We start from the raw sequence: 19,869 nt of genomic DNA, 5'->3' as shown, positions 1-19,869 counted from the left end.
TCCTTTCTAACCCTATGGGTCTATGATTCTTATAAATACTCCCTCCCTCAACTAGGGTGACCAGATGTCCCAATTTTATAGGGACAGTCCCAATATTTGGGGCTTTTTCTTATACAGGTGCCAATTACCCCCCACCCCATCCCTATTTTTCACACTTGCTGTCTGGTCACCCTACCCACAACATATATCACTGGATGTGTATTATTACAAAATCTTGCAGTAGCACCATAATGGGATCTAGTCTGGATTGCATTTCACATTTGGGATAGACACAAAAGTGGAACCAGGAATTCTACCCTTCCACCCATCTTCATCATTTGGTAGGGAGGAAGCCTGATACTAACAGCCAGAAAGCAAAAACAAATGTGATGTCCTCTTTACATACAGGGTTTGAAATGGACACACACACTGCACTGGTGTTACATGGTCTGTGGGTGTCTTTTGGGATGACAGCTCTTCGGTTCTGTAGATCTGGTGGTTGACTGTATAAAACTGACAATGCACTGCATTCCTTCTGATTCACTATTAGGTCCCACTCAACACTGCCGCCTTTACACTACACCAAGAGCCTGATTCTCACTTGCACTAACTTGATTCCCACTGCTCTTGAAATGTTAAGGGGCCTTAGTGTAAATGAGAACCAGCCTCCAAGAGCTGAAATCTTTGGAAATAAGAGAACTAAAGCCTCTACCTTCTGTACTATGGTCTACTTGGAGGAGGGAAATGTTTTAGATCCATAGCACTTTCTGATGAGAAGAGTCCCTCATGCAGATTAGGGTGAAGTGGCATAGAGTGCAGCTGGATAGGATATCCTTTTAGTGTAATTTCCAGGACCCATTGATTTTGCATAATTTCATTCCATGGTCCAAAGGAATAGGAAAAGCAGTCTCCCTAGGGGAAAGGGAGCAAAAATCCACAGACTCTTGGAGGCTCTTGATCATCCCATTAAATTTGTAGTCCAGACACCAGCCGGGCCTCCCAAGAAGGCACTTAGATGACAGCCTAAAGAAAGAGTGCCACACGGTGGGCTTCTGGCTCATCTGACAATGTGGCAAACTCTGTTTCAGAACAAGAAGGGACGAGTGGGCTTGGCCCTAACAGAGTGCAGAAACCAAGAGACCTTTGGATTGCTCCAGAGTCCTCGCACTTCTGTCTCCTCCCTAGATTAACTAGGGCCCTTTAGGGGTCATCTTCAGCAGTAGCTTGTACTTCAAAGGGAAAAAAACACAGTTCTTTGGAAAATGACAAGGGAAGGGTCAAGGACATGGGCATGTCCCAAGCCCAACTCTCCTTCAGCAGCCTGAAGGGACTGAGTGGTGATTTGGCCTACACCGTATTTCATATCCTACTGGGGAGAAGGTGGGTGTACAAGCCAGTGGTCATTGCCAGGTAAAAGCTCCTGACCTTCTGTGAGAGGCTCACATCTCCTAACAATGTGAATGCACACAGGCAATTTTCATAGACAATGTTGTACTGGTATTTGACAATAGGGCTGAGACATGCAGCAGGAAAATCATCCACAAGTGGTGGGAAACAATGGTTTACAACCCCTGGTGATCTAATTTAATGGAAGAGCATATCCTTCTACTCTGCCTGCACACAACTGAATGATATTTGTGGGAACAAAAGTTACTTTGCCTATCATCTTCCAACAGATCAGGCATTTTCTCTTTGGTTCTAATATTACACTCGTTCACCTGACTCCAGAGTAACATCCTTTGAAAATACTTAACTCAAAGAAACCCTGTGACGTACAGGTAGAGCTTACCATGGTGGCTGTCCTCTGGTATGCACTGCATTCTCGCAATGTCTAAGGATGGTAGTGACATACCTAAACTAATGCACAGATTTCTGAGCAGCCCTCTTCTGCCCTCTACTGTTTAAATACATGAGAAATAATCATTCTCAGTATATATTGTACACTGTTATCTCTAGGGCTTAAAGGTTTGTACAAAATGCAATTCAGGATTAAATCTAAGGGAAAAACTGGTGGCAAAAAACACAAAAAATAAGCCAGCAACAGTATTCTTGCCAGCAAGTTAAAGTATGGATTGGATGAATGGACTATAACGTGGATAGATTACAGGAGATGCGAGGCTGGATATGAGTCAGCAGTGTGCCCTCATTGCTAAGGCAGCCAATGGCATATTGGGCTGCATTAGTAGGAGCATTGCCAGCCAATCAGGGGAAGTGATTATTGCCCTCTATTCAGCACTGGTGAGGCCACATCTGGAGTACTGCATCCAGTTTTGGGCCCCCCACTACAGAAGGGTTGTGGACAAATTGGAACGAGTCTAGCAGAGGGCAACGAAAATGATTAGGGGGCTGGGGCACATTACTTATGAGGAGAGGCAGAGGGAACTGGGCTTGTTTAGTTTGCAGAAGAGAAGAGTGTGAGGGGATTTGATAGCAGCCTTCAACTACCTGAAGGGGGGTTCCAAAGAGGATGGAGCTCGTTTGTTCTAATAGATTTATATGTAGAAGGGATTCTGCACGAGACCAGCAGCCCTGGATAGCATGTGGATGGATGCATGTGTGCCCCCCATCCCAACAGTGAGGCATCTGTAGTGATGGTTAGTGTCGGCGTCTTCTGAAGGAAGGGCACTCCTGTGCACACATTGGCTGGTTGTGTCCATCAGAGTAGGGAGTCCTTTATTTTGTCTGGCATCGTAAGACACTTGTTTATGCTGTGTCTGTGTGGGACATAATTCATAAGGAGCCATCCTTGCAGGCAATGCTTATTTAATCTGGCATGTCTGACGACAAACGTTGTGGCTACCTTGTGACCAAGAAGTTGTAGGCAAGTCCTGGCTGATATCTGTGGACTGTTTTGTGCCGTGGATATGAGGCTGGTGAGAGTGAGAAACCATCGCCTTGGTAGAGAGGTTATGGCCTCGGTAGAATTGAGATGGGACCCAATGGACTCCAACTCCTGCACTGGAGTCAGGGTGGACTTTTCAGTATTTATTTGGAGGTCCAGTCTCGTGAAAAGGGTTACCACCTGTTTGGTGGCTTGTATTGCTGCCTGCTGTGTTGATTGCATAGCTGCGCAGGCATGCTGCAAGCACGGCCAGTACCTTCGAAAACACTTGAGGGGAAGTAGAGAGGCAGAAGGGAAGGACCTTTTATTGGAAGTGGTCCTGTCCGATGTTAAAACGGAGAAATCTGCAATGAGAGGGATGTATTGTTACATGAAAATACGCATCATAGAATCATAGAATATCAGGGTTGGAAGGGACCTCAGGAAGTCATCTAGTCCCAGAGGTCGAGGGACCAGAACCAATCCCCTCTTTCTAGAGCTGGAATTATGGTGCGTAGTGTGACCATCTTGAATCACTGTGTTTTGACAAACTTGTTGAGTCATTGTAGATCGAATAGTGGTCTCCATCCACCGGACTTTTTCTTTGTGAGAAAATAGTGGGAATAAAATCCTCTCCCTCTGTGTTCTCTTTGAAAGGGTTCTACTGCTCCTAGCTGCATGAGGTGGCTTACCTCCTGGTACAGTAGAGACTCTTGAGAGGGATCCCTGAAGAGGGACAGGGAAGGAGGATGGGTAGGGGAGTTGGGGAAAAGGGGGAGGAATGGAGTAACCAGTTTGTACAATTTCTAGCACCCATTTGTCAGATGTGATGGTCTTCCAGATTGGATAAAATGGAACTAGACAATATCTGAATAGTTGGGAGAGAGATGGTGTCACCAGCACAGATAGACCTCGGGCTCTCGTGCCCTCAACCAAGGCTTCAAATTTGTTGTCTGGAGGTTGATGGTTGGGACGCAGCTACTGAAGAAGTGGATTGGCGTCCCCTCAGGTGCCTGTGTTTGTGGGCCTGTGACTCTAATCACCATTGTTGTTGTGAATACATGGTCTGGCAGTAGTGTTGGGGTACATTTCTCTGTTTTTTCTTGGGTTTGGGTGTATAGATTCCCAAGGATCAAAGTGTCGCCCGTGAATCCTTGAGCAAGTAGACAGAGTCATCTGTCTTCTCGTCAAAGAGTTTGGGACTCTCAAATGGGAAATCCTCAACTATGGATTGCACCTCCTTAGGAAAGCTGAAGAGATGGAGCCATGAGGCCCTTCTCATCACAACAGCCGTCGCCACTGAACTTGCAGTGTCCACAGAATCAAGTGTGGCTTGCAGGGCTGTTTTGGAGATGAGTTGTCCCTCTGATACAAGTGCTGTGAATTGTTCTCTCTTGTCCTCAGAAATAAAATCAGTCAATTCAGACATCTTTGTGTAGTTAATATAGTCATACTTTGCCAGTAATGCCTCGTAGTTGGCTATACGGAGGTTTAGTGTAGCCGAGGAATAAGCCTTGCGACCAAAAAGATCAAGACTTTTCCACTCTTTGTCGTGAGGTGTGGTTTTGGGCTGTCGTTGCCTACCATGTTCCTGGACTGCGTCCACCACTAGGGAATTGGGCGCTGGATGTGAAAAGAGGAACTCTGTGCCTTTGGCTGGTACATAATATTTTTTGTCAGACCTCTTGCAGGTTGGAGGAGCAGTGGCAGGTTTCTGCCAAATGGTTTTGATGGGGTCCATCAGCGCATCATTCATAGCGATTTTGGATGAAGCAGATGTATGCAGAATGTCCACTAGTTTGTGTTGTGTCACTTGGACCTCCTCAAGGGAGATGTCCAGGGAGCTAGCCACACTTTTAAATAGATCCTGGAATAGTCTGAAATCATCCCCTATATTATGGGGAGGAGGCGTAACAGTGTCATCTGTGGATAGTGATGGGAAATGGGTAGATGGTGCCCCTTCCATGATCAGAGGTTCTTCCTCATCTTCCCCCAGTTCCCCTGCCACCATCAAAGGTCCAGGCACAGGTGACTGCTGTGTGCCAGGTCTGGATGTGGCAGGCAGTCCCTGTTGTGTGGGGTATGCCACCTACAGGTTCCAGTATGCCCATTGGGGTGGGGGAGGTATGGGGGCCCCCTCAGGGCTGGCCATACCATTGAAAATACTCGGAATCAGTGTAATATGTCCCCTGAGGGGGTCCTGAGTTAGTCGGTTCATGGTAGAGATTGTGATGAGAGATCTCCTTGTCCTTCCTCACTCTCATCCTCCTCACTCGAATAGGGAGGAGTGGATTGTATTGGAGACGCGAGGAGACTCGGTGCCAAGGGTGACATGTTCGCATTGGTGCCGATGATAGGGGAGTCAGGGGCAGAACCGACTAAGAGACCCTTTTGTCGAGAAACTGCTGTGATGTCTGTATCACTGTCAGTGCTTGGAGCTGCTCTGTATAAGCTGGTGCTGAAGGCTGCACCACTGTGTGCACTGAGCGTGTCTCTGAAGGAGCTGCCATCTGTCCTGGTGCCATGCCGTTGCGTGTGGATCGCAGCTTGGTATTGGCAGTGCCGAGGCATTGGGTTCAGATTTCCCCTTAGTGCTTCTGTGGGACTCTTTTAGAGTCTCTGGCTCTAGTGGTACCGGCGGTGACGGGTGGTCCCGCTGGGTCGGCTGCCAGTGCTGAGTGTCCTCTTGCGGAACAGCACTTCTTGGCCGATTCCTGCGTTGGAGACATAGCTGCCGGCCTTTTTGACAGTTTGCTCAGATGCATGGATTGAGGATATTATTCAATATCTTCATTAACGATCTGGAGGATGGTGTGGACTGCACCCGTAGCAAGTTTGCAGATGACACTAAACTGGGAGGAGTGGTTGATACGCTGGAGGGTAGGGATAGGATACAGAGGGACCTAGACAAATTAGAGGATTGGGCCAAAAGAAATATGATGAGGTTCAACAAGGACAAGTGCAGAGTCCTGCACTTAGGACGGAAGAATCCCATGCACTGCTACAGACTAGGGACCGAATGGCTGGGCAGCAGTTCTGCAGAAAAGGACCTAGGGGTTACGGTGGACGAAAAGCTGAATATGAGTCAACAGTGTGCCCTTATTGCCAAGAAGGCTAATGGCATTTTGGGTTGTATAAGTAGGGGCATTTCCAGCAGATCGAGGGATGTGATCATTCCTCTCTATTCAGCACTGGTGAGGCCTCATTTGGAGTGCTGTGTCCAGTTTTGGGCCCCACACTACAAGAAGGATGTGGATAAATTGGAGAGAGTCCAGTGGAGGGCAACAAAAATGATTAGGGGGCTGGAGCACATGACTTACAAGGAGAGGCTGAGGGAACTGGGATTGTTTAGTCTGCAGAAGAGAAGAATGAGGGGGGATTTGATAGCTGCTTTCAACTACCTGAAAGGGGGTTCCAAAGAGGATGGATCTAGACTGTTCTCAGTGGTAGAAGATGACAGAACAAGGAGTAATGGTCTCAAGTTGCAGAGGGGGAGGTTTAGGTTGGACATTAGGAAAAACTTTTTCACTAGCAGGGTGGTGAAGAACTGGAATGGGTTACCTAGGGAGGTAGTGGAATCTTCTTCCTTAGAGGTTTTTAAGGTCAGGATTGACAAAGCCCTGGCTGGGATGATTTAGTTGGGTTTGGTCCTGCTTTGAGCAGGGGGTTGGACTAGATGACCTCCTGAGGTCCCTTCCAACCCTGAGATTCTATGATTCTATGAGGAGGGACCCCTGTCAGAAGCCGTGGTTGGCGAAGTTTCACCAGGAGGGCTCCAGGCTCAGATGCAGGGCTGAGAGACTTCGCCATAAGGAGGAGCTTTAACAGCAAATTTCTAGCTCTTCTTGTCCCGGCAGTGAGCTTGAGATAGTGCTGAGACTTCTGAGTTGTGTGTCTTTCGCCTAGGCTGCAAACACGCTGATCATGGCCATCTGAGACAGGTATAGCAAGCTTGCAGTTGAGACATCCTTTAAAGCCCGGGAAACCAGGCATTCCTGTCAGTGGGGGCTTTCACCCTCAGAGCAGCTGTGTATGCGGAGGTTCAACTGAAACTTCTCCCCAGCGGGTAGTTCAAAAGGAAAGGAAAAGGAAAAAGGGGTTGGTTTTGTTTTGTTTTAAACTATGGTGACAGGGATAAAAGAAAAAGGAAAACAATGTAAATAGCTGCTAAGGAGGAAACTAAGTAACTAACTGTTAAACTAATTAACTACTAAGTAGGGAAGCACTGCTGATTGCTCCAACTCTGTAGCCAAGGGCAGTAGGGAAGGAACTGAGTGTGGGGGTCGCGGGGGTTGGTAGCACAGCATCAGTTAACTGCCTGAAGCAGAAGGAGACAGGGACCACGCATGTGCGACCCAACCGGGCACTGCTACCAAAAGTCTCTGAGTATGAGCACAGGGGTGCTCCAACACCTAAAATGGAGCACCCACAGGGACAGCACTCAAAGAAAAACAATTCCAATTAAATCCTCAAACACCGCAAACACCTGGCAATGCATGTCCTGACTTGCAGCATGAGCTCTCTCTGGAACATTAGCCTGCGCATGTGCACAGAATTTCAGGGTGTACTTACTGATCTTTACAATAAAAAGAAAATTGATCAAAGGTTCAAAGTAATTCTTCAGTTATCTGTATGTTAATACCCACAGGTAAATTCAAGGGCCGATTTTTTTAACTGAGGCATTGTTTTTATCGTGCACTAACAATAATACAAATAACAGTATTACAGATCAAGCTGGTGGCCAAATCTCTTTCACACTGCAGGTACCTTGCTGGGGAAAAGATGAGGTAAACCTTGGAAATATGAACATACATTCGGGCAGCGCATTTAAAGTCCCACCCGGGATCCAGAGATAGATCCACATGGGAAGTTCCATTGTAACAGGCAGACTCCTTCAAACTGCTGGAGTCTTTCAAGGTCACTCATTGCCCTGGCGGATCCACCTACCCGATCTGCTCTACCCCCACAATCTCTTTTTGCAGAACCACTGGTACATACCCTACAGTCATTAATACAGCAGGCGCAGCTAGACAGATCTGGCAGTGTATGAATAAAAATCCTGGAGAAGCCAGAAATTCACCAACAGGAGATGACGATAATAATGATGCTTTGTAGTTATACTGTACAGTGTTTTATACCTTCAGTATGATATAGTAACCTTCATAATTAAACAGGCACTATCAACTCCAAAAGCACATTTTTGTCTTAACATTTTTTTCTTACTGTTACAAGTAACATCTAAGGTTAAAGGAAACAAAGCTCTGCTTTTTTCAGTTTGCTCGCTCTGTGCTTTGACAGCACTTTATGCATGGACAATTTCACCATTTCTCCTGTACAGTCAGTTTTCTCTGTGTGTGGGTCTTTCACGGGTTTGGGAGAGCAATTCCTTCAACTTCCTTTGTAAACTGACAGGGGACGTACGGCCTAGTGGATATCCAGGCTTACGAGGCAGAAAATCCTCAGGTCTAACCCTGGGTGAACCATCAACCTGTTGCATGGTTTTAAACAAATCTCTTAATTCCTCTGTGCCTCAGTTTGCCCACCAATACAATGGGAATTAATTACAATTACATGCTCCAAGGGAGGGTTTATGAGGATAATTCATTTATATTTAGCAACATTTTGGAGAAGTGAAGATGAATATGCAACGCAGTATCACTACAAGATGGAATGGAATTCACAGCTTAGGTTAGCAAATAACATTCAGTTCCAGAAAACAGGGAAATATGCAATATTCAGTGGTCCCGATGGAGTGAGGGACCTACATCGGATACAAATTATAGGGGGCACCTAAGGATTTCTGCCAAGAGTCATTACTTGTTAATGTCACAATGCAAGGAAACCTAACTCATCTCCCAGTAATAATCAATGCAAAATGTTAAAGAGAATGGATTTCAAGTGACATTTAGGAGTGAAGCAGATCCCTTACAAGGAAGTAAACTGTGTTACTTCTCCCATAAGGTTGCAAGAGCCCTTTAAATTCCCTTCAGCAGCAGCCACTCCTATTTCACAGGAAAGATACATGTGTCTCCTTCTTCTCATGGTTTATCTCTTTTAAGCTGATGGTCTTGTAACTCACAAAGTCAGAATCCCCAAATGAGTAATAGCAGCAAAGAGTCTTGTGGCACCTTATTGACTAACATACGTTTTGGAGCATGAGCTTTCATGGGTGAATACCCACTTCGTCGGGTAATGTGTGGCCTCTTATGTGAGCCCGATGGAGCTAGTACTCAAAACTGACCATCACATGTTTATGCAGAACATTCTGAAGCCAAGATTTATGTCATATCAGCCTATTAGTCACCAGCATCTAGTTCTTCAACAACACAAAGTGAAAATTTCCTTAATTTATGTGCTTTGTTTTTAAACAACATCAATTAAGCTCCAAATGACAGCAGACATTCCTTGCTGGACATGTGGGAAGACAGATAAGCTTTATCTGTTGTTCACTGGAAAGGTGATTAAATGATTTAGTGTAATATCACATACCTGGATCTAGGTTATATTGTTCTAGGAGCCTGAAGACCAGTTTGCTTAACATTTTATGGTTGAGTTTGTTAGGTCGTAAACCTTGATACTGCCTGTAAACAAAACAAGCAAAGCCAGGGAGAAACATCAATGCAAGCAGATAAGATCCTTCTCCCTTTTAATAGCAGGGATGTTGTCTGTTTCTGGGTGATGGTGACAACTTCTTTTCCCTCCTCATCCATCAAAGCTGAGCCTATACCATTCTTTCCTCCAACTGGGTCTAAATTAGCTGTTACCACTCAAGAAAGAGATCTTGGAGTTATCGGGGATAGTTCCCTGAAAACATCCACTCAATCCAGTCAAAAAAGCAAACAGAATGTTGGGGACCATTAGGAAAGGGACAGATAACAAGACAAAAAATATCATAGTATCATTATATAAATCCATGGTACACCCACACCTTGAATACTGTGAACAGTTCTGGTCACCCCGTCTCATAAAAGTTCTATTAGGAATGGAAAAGGTACAGGGAAGGACAACAAAAATTACTAGGGATATGGAACAACTTCTGTATGAGAGATTAAAAAGACTGGGGACTCTTACATTTGGAAAAGAAACAACTAAGTAGGGATATAATAGAGGTCTATAAGATCCTGAATGATGTGGAGAAAGTGAATAAGGAAGTGTTATTTACTCCTTCACACAACACAAGAACCAGCAGTCACCCAATGAAATTAATGGGCGGCAGGTTTAAAACAAACAAAAGGAAGTACTTCTTCACACCACGCACAGTCACCCTGTGGAACTCATTGCCAGGGGATGTTGTGAAGGCCAAAAGTATAACTAAGTTCTTTTGGCCAAGATGGTCATGGATGCAACCCTGTGCCCCAGGCATCCTAAGCCTCTGACTGCCAGATGCTGGGAGTGGATGACAGGAGATGGATCACTCAATAATTGCCCTGTTCTGTTCATTCCCTCTGAAGCACCAGGTATCAGCCACCGTTAGAAGACAGGATACTGGCCTAGATGGACCAATGGTCTGACCCATTTGGTCATTCTTACTTTAAGGTAAGTGCTGTTCTTTCCATCAGTTAGCTGATACTCATGTCTTCATCAGTCTCCAATTCTCCATTCAAGGGTTCATGTCAGTACCTGATTTCCAGCAACCTGGTATGTAAGACCCACTCTGCTTTTATTAGCATTGTATCTGCTGCATATATGCTGTTGTTTTGATTGCACTGCTGATGCTTACTTGGCATAAGCCACTTTGGTGAGAGGTGGTTTATCAATTAAAAAACAACCCTGATAGTTTCACTGGAAAAGAAATGATGAGCATATATATTTCTTGTTTTTTGCCACTGTATCATGGGAATACTAGACACACACGCATGGAGTGAGTGCAAAGGCTTTTTACTTTGATGAGGACTATCTGCAGACGGCTCCCTCACAACTGCACTATTTCCCGGTTTAGCACTGCTATCTGAAGCTGACGGAAAGGGAATTTTCAGTTGAAAATTCAACTGAAATCAGGGTTACCAACTGATGATCCTTATTCCCCTCCCCACATCTCACTGCCAGATATGCACAATGGATATTGCGGCACCAGAGTCAGGCTGTTGAGGTCTCCTGGATAAGATCTACTGCAATGTTTTCATGTTTAGCCTCACCGTGCAAAGTGCTCAGCCCCTGCCACTTCCAATGACATCAATGGGAGTGAAAGGTGCTCAGTGCCTCATAGGATAAGGCCTTTCGAGAGACCAAATTTCACAATTACCAGAATTTTTCCCTTCTCTGATGGGAAGTTACTATACAACATTTAGCAATTTACTCCGTGGCTTTCAACGTGTTATTAGTGAATGCAGACAGAGCACCAGAAAACATATTGTCCTTACCTGATAGCTATTTAGCACCTGCTCATAATGTCATATAATATTGTATGCTGTTTGGATAGAAGAAGGACAAAACACTGGAAAATAGAATAATCTTCTACCTTGAGATGTCTGTAGTATTAAAACTAGGTTCACACCACATATCCAGGGTCTGCAAGAGTTTGCGCTGGAGATCAGGATATTCTGACACATAAGCCTCCACTAGGTTAGTCTTCTCTTGAAGTAGCAATGGAGTGCACATCTAGGAAGAAAAATAGTTTTGCACTTGTAAAGCATTACAGAGACACTGTCCTCTATACCTGGTGCAGACTGCTTCCCATTGCATTGGCTCAGCAGCACTGGAGAGGCAGAGCCAAGTCTCCAGCCACTCCCAGCTTACAGGCACAGGAGCAGGAGCTGTCCAATTTTGCTGCTGCTCAGAATGTGAATAGTGAGCCTTATATGCCTGCATGGGTGCTCGGGATGGGCAACACTCTAGCTCGAAGTCTTCTATACTGAGGTCTGAAAGTGCTTGAGAAAAGTGTTCCAAATTGCTTCAACGTTAGAAAAATATTTCTATATCCAAATATGCCGAAAGGGAGTTTTCTACACAGAATTTTCAACACAAATATTACCAACAACATTACAAACCTTTGGCATTAGAATTTATTTAACCCAGGCCACCTCTTACCACCACATAGGTAGAAAAAACCTCAGTTATCTTCCTACACCCATTATTCTGAAGGGGAGAGCAGGGGAGGAGATGGGATTATTTTTGCTTTTAATAAACCTCATTACAGACACAATAATTTGCAAAACAGAATCAACACAGCTGGAGTTTCAGATTACAGTTAGAAAAATATTCTATTAAGATGGAATGTGGTATAAAAAAATCTTTCAGTCACTTCACAGGATGAACCAAAATTTTTAGCAGCTCCCTAGCGACTTCTTGCAAATTAGATATTAGTGTATAGTACTGGTATATAACTTCCACTTTTGTGCAAGACTGTGTGTCTTGTTTATCAAAGGATACATCTGATGATAGAGAAGACTACAGGGGAAACAGACTTACCTTCTCCACATCTAGATCCAGCTGTAATTTTAGCTTTATACTCAGAATGGCTGCCTAGAAAACACAAAAGGTAGAAAATATTTCTGGTTGTAGTGGAGAATGTGTGTTTGGGAGAGCTTATAAACAGATGTGTTTCTAAACTGAAGTATACACATTATACACATTAGTCGCAGAATGATTCTATTTATTGTTATATTTTGAATGTGCTAATTAAATGCAATTGGCTGCACAGATTTCATTTAGAAATCCACAAAAACACTATCAGTGGCAATACATGTTTTAAACTGTATTATACCTCAGAAGAAAAATTCTGAGATCAAGCACTCTATTAAAAAATTTAGAGCAAAAAACCAGAGTCTCTAGTGAAGTGTTTGGAAAGACTCAACTGATAGGTAATTTTCTCCAGGAATATAAATTTTAAAACGGAACAAAAAAGGATATTTGTGAGTTAACTTGAACACAATTCTTGCTGCTTTTAAATTTTGCAATGCAGTTATATTTTGTGAAAACATCTCATTCATAAATGTGAATACAACTAAAAATCAGATTTTTAGGTTCAATCACTTAAATGTAGCTCCACATACCCTGATATGATATGTGATATGAATCACAAATAAAAGGATGATAATAATTATATTGTGCCCTTTTATGCTGTGTTCTGAATGTTGATGAACTAAGTCTTGTAATCCCCGTGTGAAGTTCCTCAGAAGCAGTATCCTAATTTTGCAGATGGGAAAGTGAGCCCTAGAGTGGCAAAATGATTTGAGGAAAGTCACACAAGCAGTCAGTGGCAGAGCTAGGAATAGAACCAAGATCTTCTGCATTCCCATCCTGTATTTTAAGCCCAAGAACTTGCTTCCATCCTGGCTTCAGTTTCCCTCCTCTACTAGGTGCAACCCCACCATAGTACAATAAGGTGATGCAAAACATTGGATAACTGTTGCTTGTGAATTCAAAATCAGTACAGCCATACCATTCTGCCAAGGGGTTGCTAAAACATGTTCTTTGAGGCCTGATTCAGCAAGGCACAGAAATAGTCCTTAAGCCCATCCCTATTCAGCAAATTATTTAAGCACGCACTTAAGTCTCAGGCCTTGTCTACACTACCAGGTTTTGTCGCCAAAACTGCCATTTGTCGACCCAAACAGTGAGTGCATACACACGGCAAGGTGACTTTTGTTGGGGAAAATGCCTGGTTTGGGTGACAAAATTCATCCACCCTCACGAGAGATTTGTCTTTTTCCTCTACATTTTTGTCGACAAAATGCAAGTGTAGACACCATGCTTCATTTCATCGCCTTAACTGACCTCCAGGAGGTGTCCCACAATGCCCATCCTGACCCACTCTGGTCAGCAGTTTGAACTCCACTGCCCGGCAGCCAGGTAAACAACCATCCTCCCCTCCCCCTTAGAAGCCCCAGGAATTTTTGAAATTCTATTTCCTGTTTGCTCGGTGTGGAGAGGTCTCATCGCATTTTCCCAGGTGACCACGGCAGCTTATTGCAGCAAACGCTTTCCTGCTTGGACCACTGCAGACCTGCTGGATCTGCTCAGTATATGGGGAGAGGAGGCTGTCAGAGCCATAACTAGCTATTTTTGCGCCCGAGGCAAGAATATAAAATTGCGCCCTCCCGCTTCCATATAATTTCATAGTAGTTATTTTGTAAAAAAAAAATAAAAAATAAAAAAGGAAAATACATAAATAACAAGAATAATGATAATAGAAAGTTTATTTATTTTAATCATAAGATCCGTTTGAACTAGGAAGTCTTCAGAAAAAAAATATTGTTTGAAACACCAACAATCAGAGCTTTTGTTTCTGTTCCCAATTAAATCATGAGCTTTTGTGTTCGGACTATGAACGACTGTTCTGTAAGAAATCAACAGAATGGGAAGTTTTAAACTATGCACACCCTTTTCATGACCTACACAGCAGCAACGCTGCTGCACTTAGACAAACACTGCAGGGAAGGCTGTTCTGTTTATTTACATTTTTAAATAGAAAACAGTTGTTTTTAGTTTCATTTTTCACCACCTCCATCGCCCGTTCACTGCTGGAGCGGGCGGGCACCATTGCTTTTTCCTCCCATATGTCTGGGGGTTTTCCCTTCCCTAGGACTGACAGCTTCTCCGCCCTTCGCTAGAAACATGTTTTTAAATGCGTTGGTGTTTAAGCAACTGTCTCGGAGCGGTGCAAGTGCGCCAGGGCAAAGCCCAGCCAGGGAGCAGCTCTGATCGCTTCAGCCCCCAGCCCGTGCCTAGGGAGGGGGCGCCTGAGCCGGTGGGTGGAAAGGGCCGGGCAGGAGCAGCAGACAGAGGCGGAAACGCCAGAACCAGCCCAGTTCGCTCTCCGAGCTCCCAGCCTCTCTGCGATCCGGTCCGAGCGGAGCAGGGGGATCCGGGGCGCTGCAGCCTGGAAGCGGGAGCAGTCCCAGTGCAGCGCCCTGCTGGGGCACCAACGTGCCCAGCGCTGGGGACACGCTGCTTAGACGAATGCAGCCAAGTTGCCCCCCCCACCCGTTTGTAGACTCCCCTCCAAACCCTGCCAGGACCCGGGAGCCCAAAGCCCCCCGGAGCTGGCTCAGCCCCCAGCCACTGCGCTGCGATCTTTGGCCAGGCCGGGAGGGAAATAACACGGCTGCTCCCAGAGCACCTTGCCCGCTGCCCCAGGCCCTGAGTGCTGTAGGCCCAGCCTGGAAGCTGCTGCGCCGGGGTAGTGCAGGGGTGCTGCTTACATCTGGGCCCCGCTCCTAGTTCCCAGCCACAGCTCAGTGCAGCTGCGGTGGCAAAGGACACGGAGCTCCACGATCTGCACTGGGCCTGCCTCTGGCGCCTACTAAAACCCTCCTGGCGGCCAGGCTCGTCCCCTGCCAGCCCCGCGGCTCGGGCCAGTTCTCCGGGGTTGGGGCTGGGCTACAATGGACTAAACCCTGCCTGGTTAAGCCAGAGGAAGAAGCCCCAGGGCACAAGCCAGGCTGTGCTGGGGTTACCAGGTAGCGGCTCTCCCCGTTCCCCCTCCCGCCCTGGGCTGACTCAGGCCAGGAGTCAGGCGGAGACACGGGCAGTGGCTGGGAGACTGCCCTGGAGCCAGGGGCTGGAATCGCTGCAGACCAAGTCCCGGTGCACGTGGAAAGGGGTTGCTGGGGGGCTGCAGGTATCGAGGCTACTGTTCTCCAGGCAGCCGCCCACAGGGACACACGCAGGGAGGGAACAAGCCCAGTTGGGGAGGGAGGCAAGAAAACCAGTCTTTTTCTGCACCCCTCTGCTTTGCACGCCTGAGGCAAGTGCCTCACTCGCCTCGCCCTTGTTACAGCACTGGAGGCTGTGCAGTCCCAGCTGTGCTTGAGCCATAGGAATTGGGATACCTACAGGCAGATTTCTCGAGGCTTGAGCGAAAAGGGCTATAACTGGGACATGCTGCAAGTGCAGAGCAAAGATAAAGGAGCTGAGGCAGGCGTACCATAAGATGAGGGAGGCAAACTGTCGCTCAGGTGCTTCTCCTAAGACCTGCTGGTTCTATAAGGAGCTGGATGCTATCCTTGGTCGCGTCCTCACCTCCATTGCCAAGAGCCCCGTGAATTCTTCAGAGGGCACAGAGGCGGCAGAAAGAGGACCTAACCCGGAGGACAAAGTTATTAATGAAGAGGTGGAGTTAGATGAGGATTTGCATCTCCCAGCAGAGTCGCCCAGTAGGGCAGGCAGGCAGCCAGGAACTATTCTCCACTCCAGAGGTGTCTAGCCAGTCTCAGCAGCTGCTCTATGGATGAGACTCCTGGTAAGTGGCTGTGGTTTGTGTAGTGTGGAGGTGGGTTCAGGCTATAGAAAATGTGGGAGACTGGCTGTGTTTGTGTGTGCTGGACATTTCCCTGTGCAGCTAATCAGTACGGCGGAACAGGGTATTGATGAACGCTGAGATCTCACGGAATCCTCCAGAGAGATCTCCAGGAAAGTTTCCTGGAGGTACTCAGTAATCCTCTGCTGAAGTTTCTGTGGCAGAGTAGCTTTGTTCCTTCCCCCATTGTAGGAAACTTTCCCACATCACTCATCAATCACTTGTGGAGAGACCAAAGCAGCACATGGGTGAGCAGCATAAGGAGCAGGGCAGAAGCCACAAGCATGGAGTAGATGTAACCACATTTCCCTGCTCACCCTTAGCGGTGAGATGTCTGCTAGAATTACCCCCGCCTGTGGAAAAGTGCGGGAGAATTTTAGAATTTGTTCCCTAGAATGCTGCACCACAACCCTTGCAAACAGTATGTGCTCTTTTCCACAAGTGGTGTAGCCCCCTCCCCGCAGCTCCCTTGCCAACACTCCCCATGCTTTGGCTGTTTGTGGAGATGTGTGCCTGGCTAGGGTCAGTGAGAAAGTGATGGCAATGTTGCAAAAGGTGTGTTTAACAGAAATATTTCAATGCTGTGCGTGAATTTAACAATCCCACTTCTGTGCATTGTCCCCTGTGCTTCACCAGATGTGGCGTTCAGGAACACCCCACACACCCCGGCCAAGCAGCTCCACCAGATAAGAAAGCGTCCAAGATGCAGCAAAGAAGACATGTTCCAGGAGGTCCTACAGTGCTGCAATACAGAAAAAAGGGAACGAAAGGAGTGCTGGGAAGCCAAACGATCGGACAGAAAAAAGAATCACGTGTTTGTTAAGGACGCTACTGAGAAGATGACTAAAGTAATGGGAGAGCAAATGCAGATGCTGAAGTCCTTAATAATGCTGTAGATGAGCAAATCAGTGCTCGACCTCCACTGCAGCACATTCAGAATTCTTTTCCAAGTCTCCCCCAAACTCCGCTCGCACATTCCTTTCCACCTTCCAGGGCTTCTCGGTTTTCCCTTCACTCCACCTCCTCAGACAACTTTCACAATGATAGCTGGACCTAAACACAGCCGTGAGAGTCTGCCCTTCCCTGGCTCCTCCTTTCCCATCAAGCATCTGTGTGTGCTGTTTCGTGTGCAATAAAAGCAAACTTTTATAATGGTAAATCCTCTTTATTTTTTTTCTACAAGGTGAGATTGCAGGCACTGCTAATACATGCACAGACATTGTAATCACTTTATTACAGGAATACAAGGCCCCAAATGTCACCATTGCCTCCTAGGAAAACTACATGTAACGTAACACTGAAGCAGCTCCGACAGAGATATATGTTACTGGTGGTCATTGTCAAAGTGCTGCCTCAAAGACTCCCTGATTCAAATAGCTCCCCATGGGCTCCTCTGACAGCCCTGGTATCTGGCTGCTCAAAATCAGTGGCCAAGCGGTCTGCCTCAGCATTCCACCCCTGAGCAAACCTTTCACTCTTAGCTTCACAGAGATTATGCAACATAAAGCATGCAGCTATGACCACAGGAATATTATCCTCAGTGAGGACCAACCTGCCATAAAGGCATTGCCAGTGTGCCTTAATCTGCCAAAAGCACATTCCATTGTCATCCGGCACCTACTGAGCCTGTTTTTGAACTGCTCCTTCCTGTTGTCCAGGTGTCCCGTGTAAGGTTTCATAAGCCATGGTTTTATGGGGTACGCAGGGTCCCCCAGGATTATTATGGGCATTTCAACACTCCCCATTGTAATCTTCTGGTTAGGAAAGAAAGTCCCTGCTTGCAGCTTTCTCTACAGACTGGTGTTCCTGACGATGCATGTGTCATGCACTTTCCCAGATCACCCCATGTTGATATCAGTGAAACATCCAGGGTGACCCCAAAGCACCTGCAACACCATGGAGAAGTACCCCTTCCTATTGATGTACTCCACTGCAAGGTGCTCTGGTGCCAAAACTGGAATATGTGTGCCATCTATCACCCCTCCACAGTTTGGGAAACCCATTTCTGCAAAGCCATCCACTAATTCACGTACATTTCCCAGAGTCAAGGTCCTTCGTAGGAGGATGAGATTTATTGCCCTGGACACTTGCATTAACGTAGCCCCAATGGTCAACTTCTCCACTCCAAATTGATTTGAAACTGACCAGTAGCAGTCTAAAGTTGCCAGCTTTTGCCACACAGCAATTGCCACATGCTTTTCTACCAAGAGGCAGATCTGGGGTGAGCTCCACGCACAGTTCCAGGAAGGCGGCTTTCCACATCCAAAAGATCTGTAGCCACGGCTCATCATCCCTCATCTGCATGACGATATGATCCCACCATTCAATGCTTGTTTCCCGAGCCCAAAAGTGAGGTTCTACCCTATGCACCTGCTCTGTGAATGCCAAAAACAATCTAAATGCCCCTATCCATATCCCACAGAATGTCGGGCGCCCGCAAGTCTTCTTCAGTTAGGAACTTCACGATTAACTGCACTGCCATCCGTGATGTCTTCATGACAGTTAACAAAGCATAAGAGAGCCATGCAGGATCCATCCCTTCTCACAAAGATGCCAGAGTGCACAGCATAGAAGGCCCGCTGAAAAATGCCACGAAAGAAAGCCGGAAGCCCATGGAGTGCTGGGACAGAAAACAACGCATCACGGGACATTTAGCACTGTCCTAAGATGTGCCGTGATCTGCTCCGTCGTTCCATAACACCTAGTGACAGAAGGACTGTGGGATAGGTACCCACAGTGCATTGCTCACACTGTCAATGATGGTCCCCTCACTGTGGATGCGATCTGCCAACAGAGGGAGCAAGTGTGAACATGAAATTGCAATTTTTATTATGTCGATTTTTGGATGTCGACATCAAAGAATCATAGAATCATAGAATATCAGGGTTGGTAGGGACCTCAGGAGGTCATCTAGTCCCACCCCCTGCTCAAAGCAGGACCAATTCCCAATTAAATCATCCCAGCCAGGGCTTTGTCAAGCCTGACCTTAAAAACCTCTAAGGAAGGAGATTCCACCATCTCCCTAGGTAACCCATTCCAGTGTTTCACCACTCTCTGAGTGAAAAAGTTTTTCCTAATATCCAACCTAAATCTCCCCTACTGCAACTTGAGACCATTACTCCTTGTTCTGTCATCTGGTACCACTAAGAACAGTCTAGATCCATCCTCTTTGGAACCTCTATTCAGGTAGTTGAAAGCAGCTATCAAATCCCCCCTCATTCTTCTCTTCTGCAGACTAAACAATCCTAGTTCCCTCAGCCTCTCCTCACAAGTCATGTGTTCCAGCCCCCTAATCATTTTTGTTGCCCTCCGCTGGACTCTTTCCAAGTTTTCCATATCCTTCTTGTAGTGTGGGGCCCAAAACTGGACACAGTACTCTAGATGAGGCCTCACCAATGTCGAATAGAGGGGAATGATTACGTCCCTTGATCTGCTGGCAATGCCCCTACTTATACAGCCCAAAATGCCGTTAGCCTTCTTGACAACAAGGGCACACTGTTGACTCATATCCAGCTTCTCGTCCACTGTAACTCCTAGGTCCTTTTCTGCAGAACTGCTGCCTAGCCATTCGGTCCCTAGTCTGTAACAGTGAATGGGATTCTTCCGTCCTAAGTGCAGGACTCTGCACTTGTCCTTGTTGAACCTTATCAGGTTTCTTTTGGCCCAATCCTCTAATTTGTCTAGGTCCCTCTGTATCCTATCCCTACCCTAAAGCATATCTACCACTCCTCTCAGTTTAGTGTCATCTGCAATCTTGTTAAGAGTGCAGTCCACGCCGTCCTCCAGATCATTAATGAAGATATTGAACAAAACTGGCCCCAGGACCGAT

The 19,869-nt window shown here is 46.3% G+C and overlaps 1 protein-coding gene across 8 annotated transcripts in view; it reads right to left on the bottom strand.

Moving 5' to 3' along the window:
• Nucleotides 1-19,869, bottom strand: part of EXD3 (exonuclease 3'-5' domain containing 3) — a 614,390-nt gene that overhangs the window by 403,067 nt on the left and 191,454 nt on the right. For all 8 annotated transcript variants that reach the window (XM_044992564.1, XM_044992566.1, XM_044992568.1 and 5 more), the window contains 3 exons: nt 12,209-12,262; nt 11,259-11,398; nt 9,290-9,381 (listed from right to left, as the gene is read on the bottom strand). In XM_044992564.1, coding sequence (XP_044848499.1) covers nt 9,290-9,381; nt 11,259-11,398; nt 12,209-12,262 — 286 coding nt within the window. The remainder of the gene's footprint in view (nt 1-9,289; nt 9,382-11,258; nt 11,399-12,208; nt 12,263-19,869) is intronic.

Source organism: Mauremys mutica, chromosome 18, assembly GCF_020497125.1.
Source record: "Mauremys mutica isolate MM-2020 ecotype Southern chromosome 18, ASM2049712v1, whole genome shotgun sequence".
Lineage (NCBI taxonomy): Eukaryota > Metazoa > Chordata > Testudines > Geoemydidae > Mauremys > Mauremys mutica.
The sequence above is the reverse complement of the archived record's forward strand: the minus strand, read 5'-3'. Positions and strand labels throughout refer to the sequence as shown.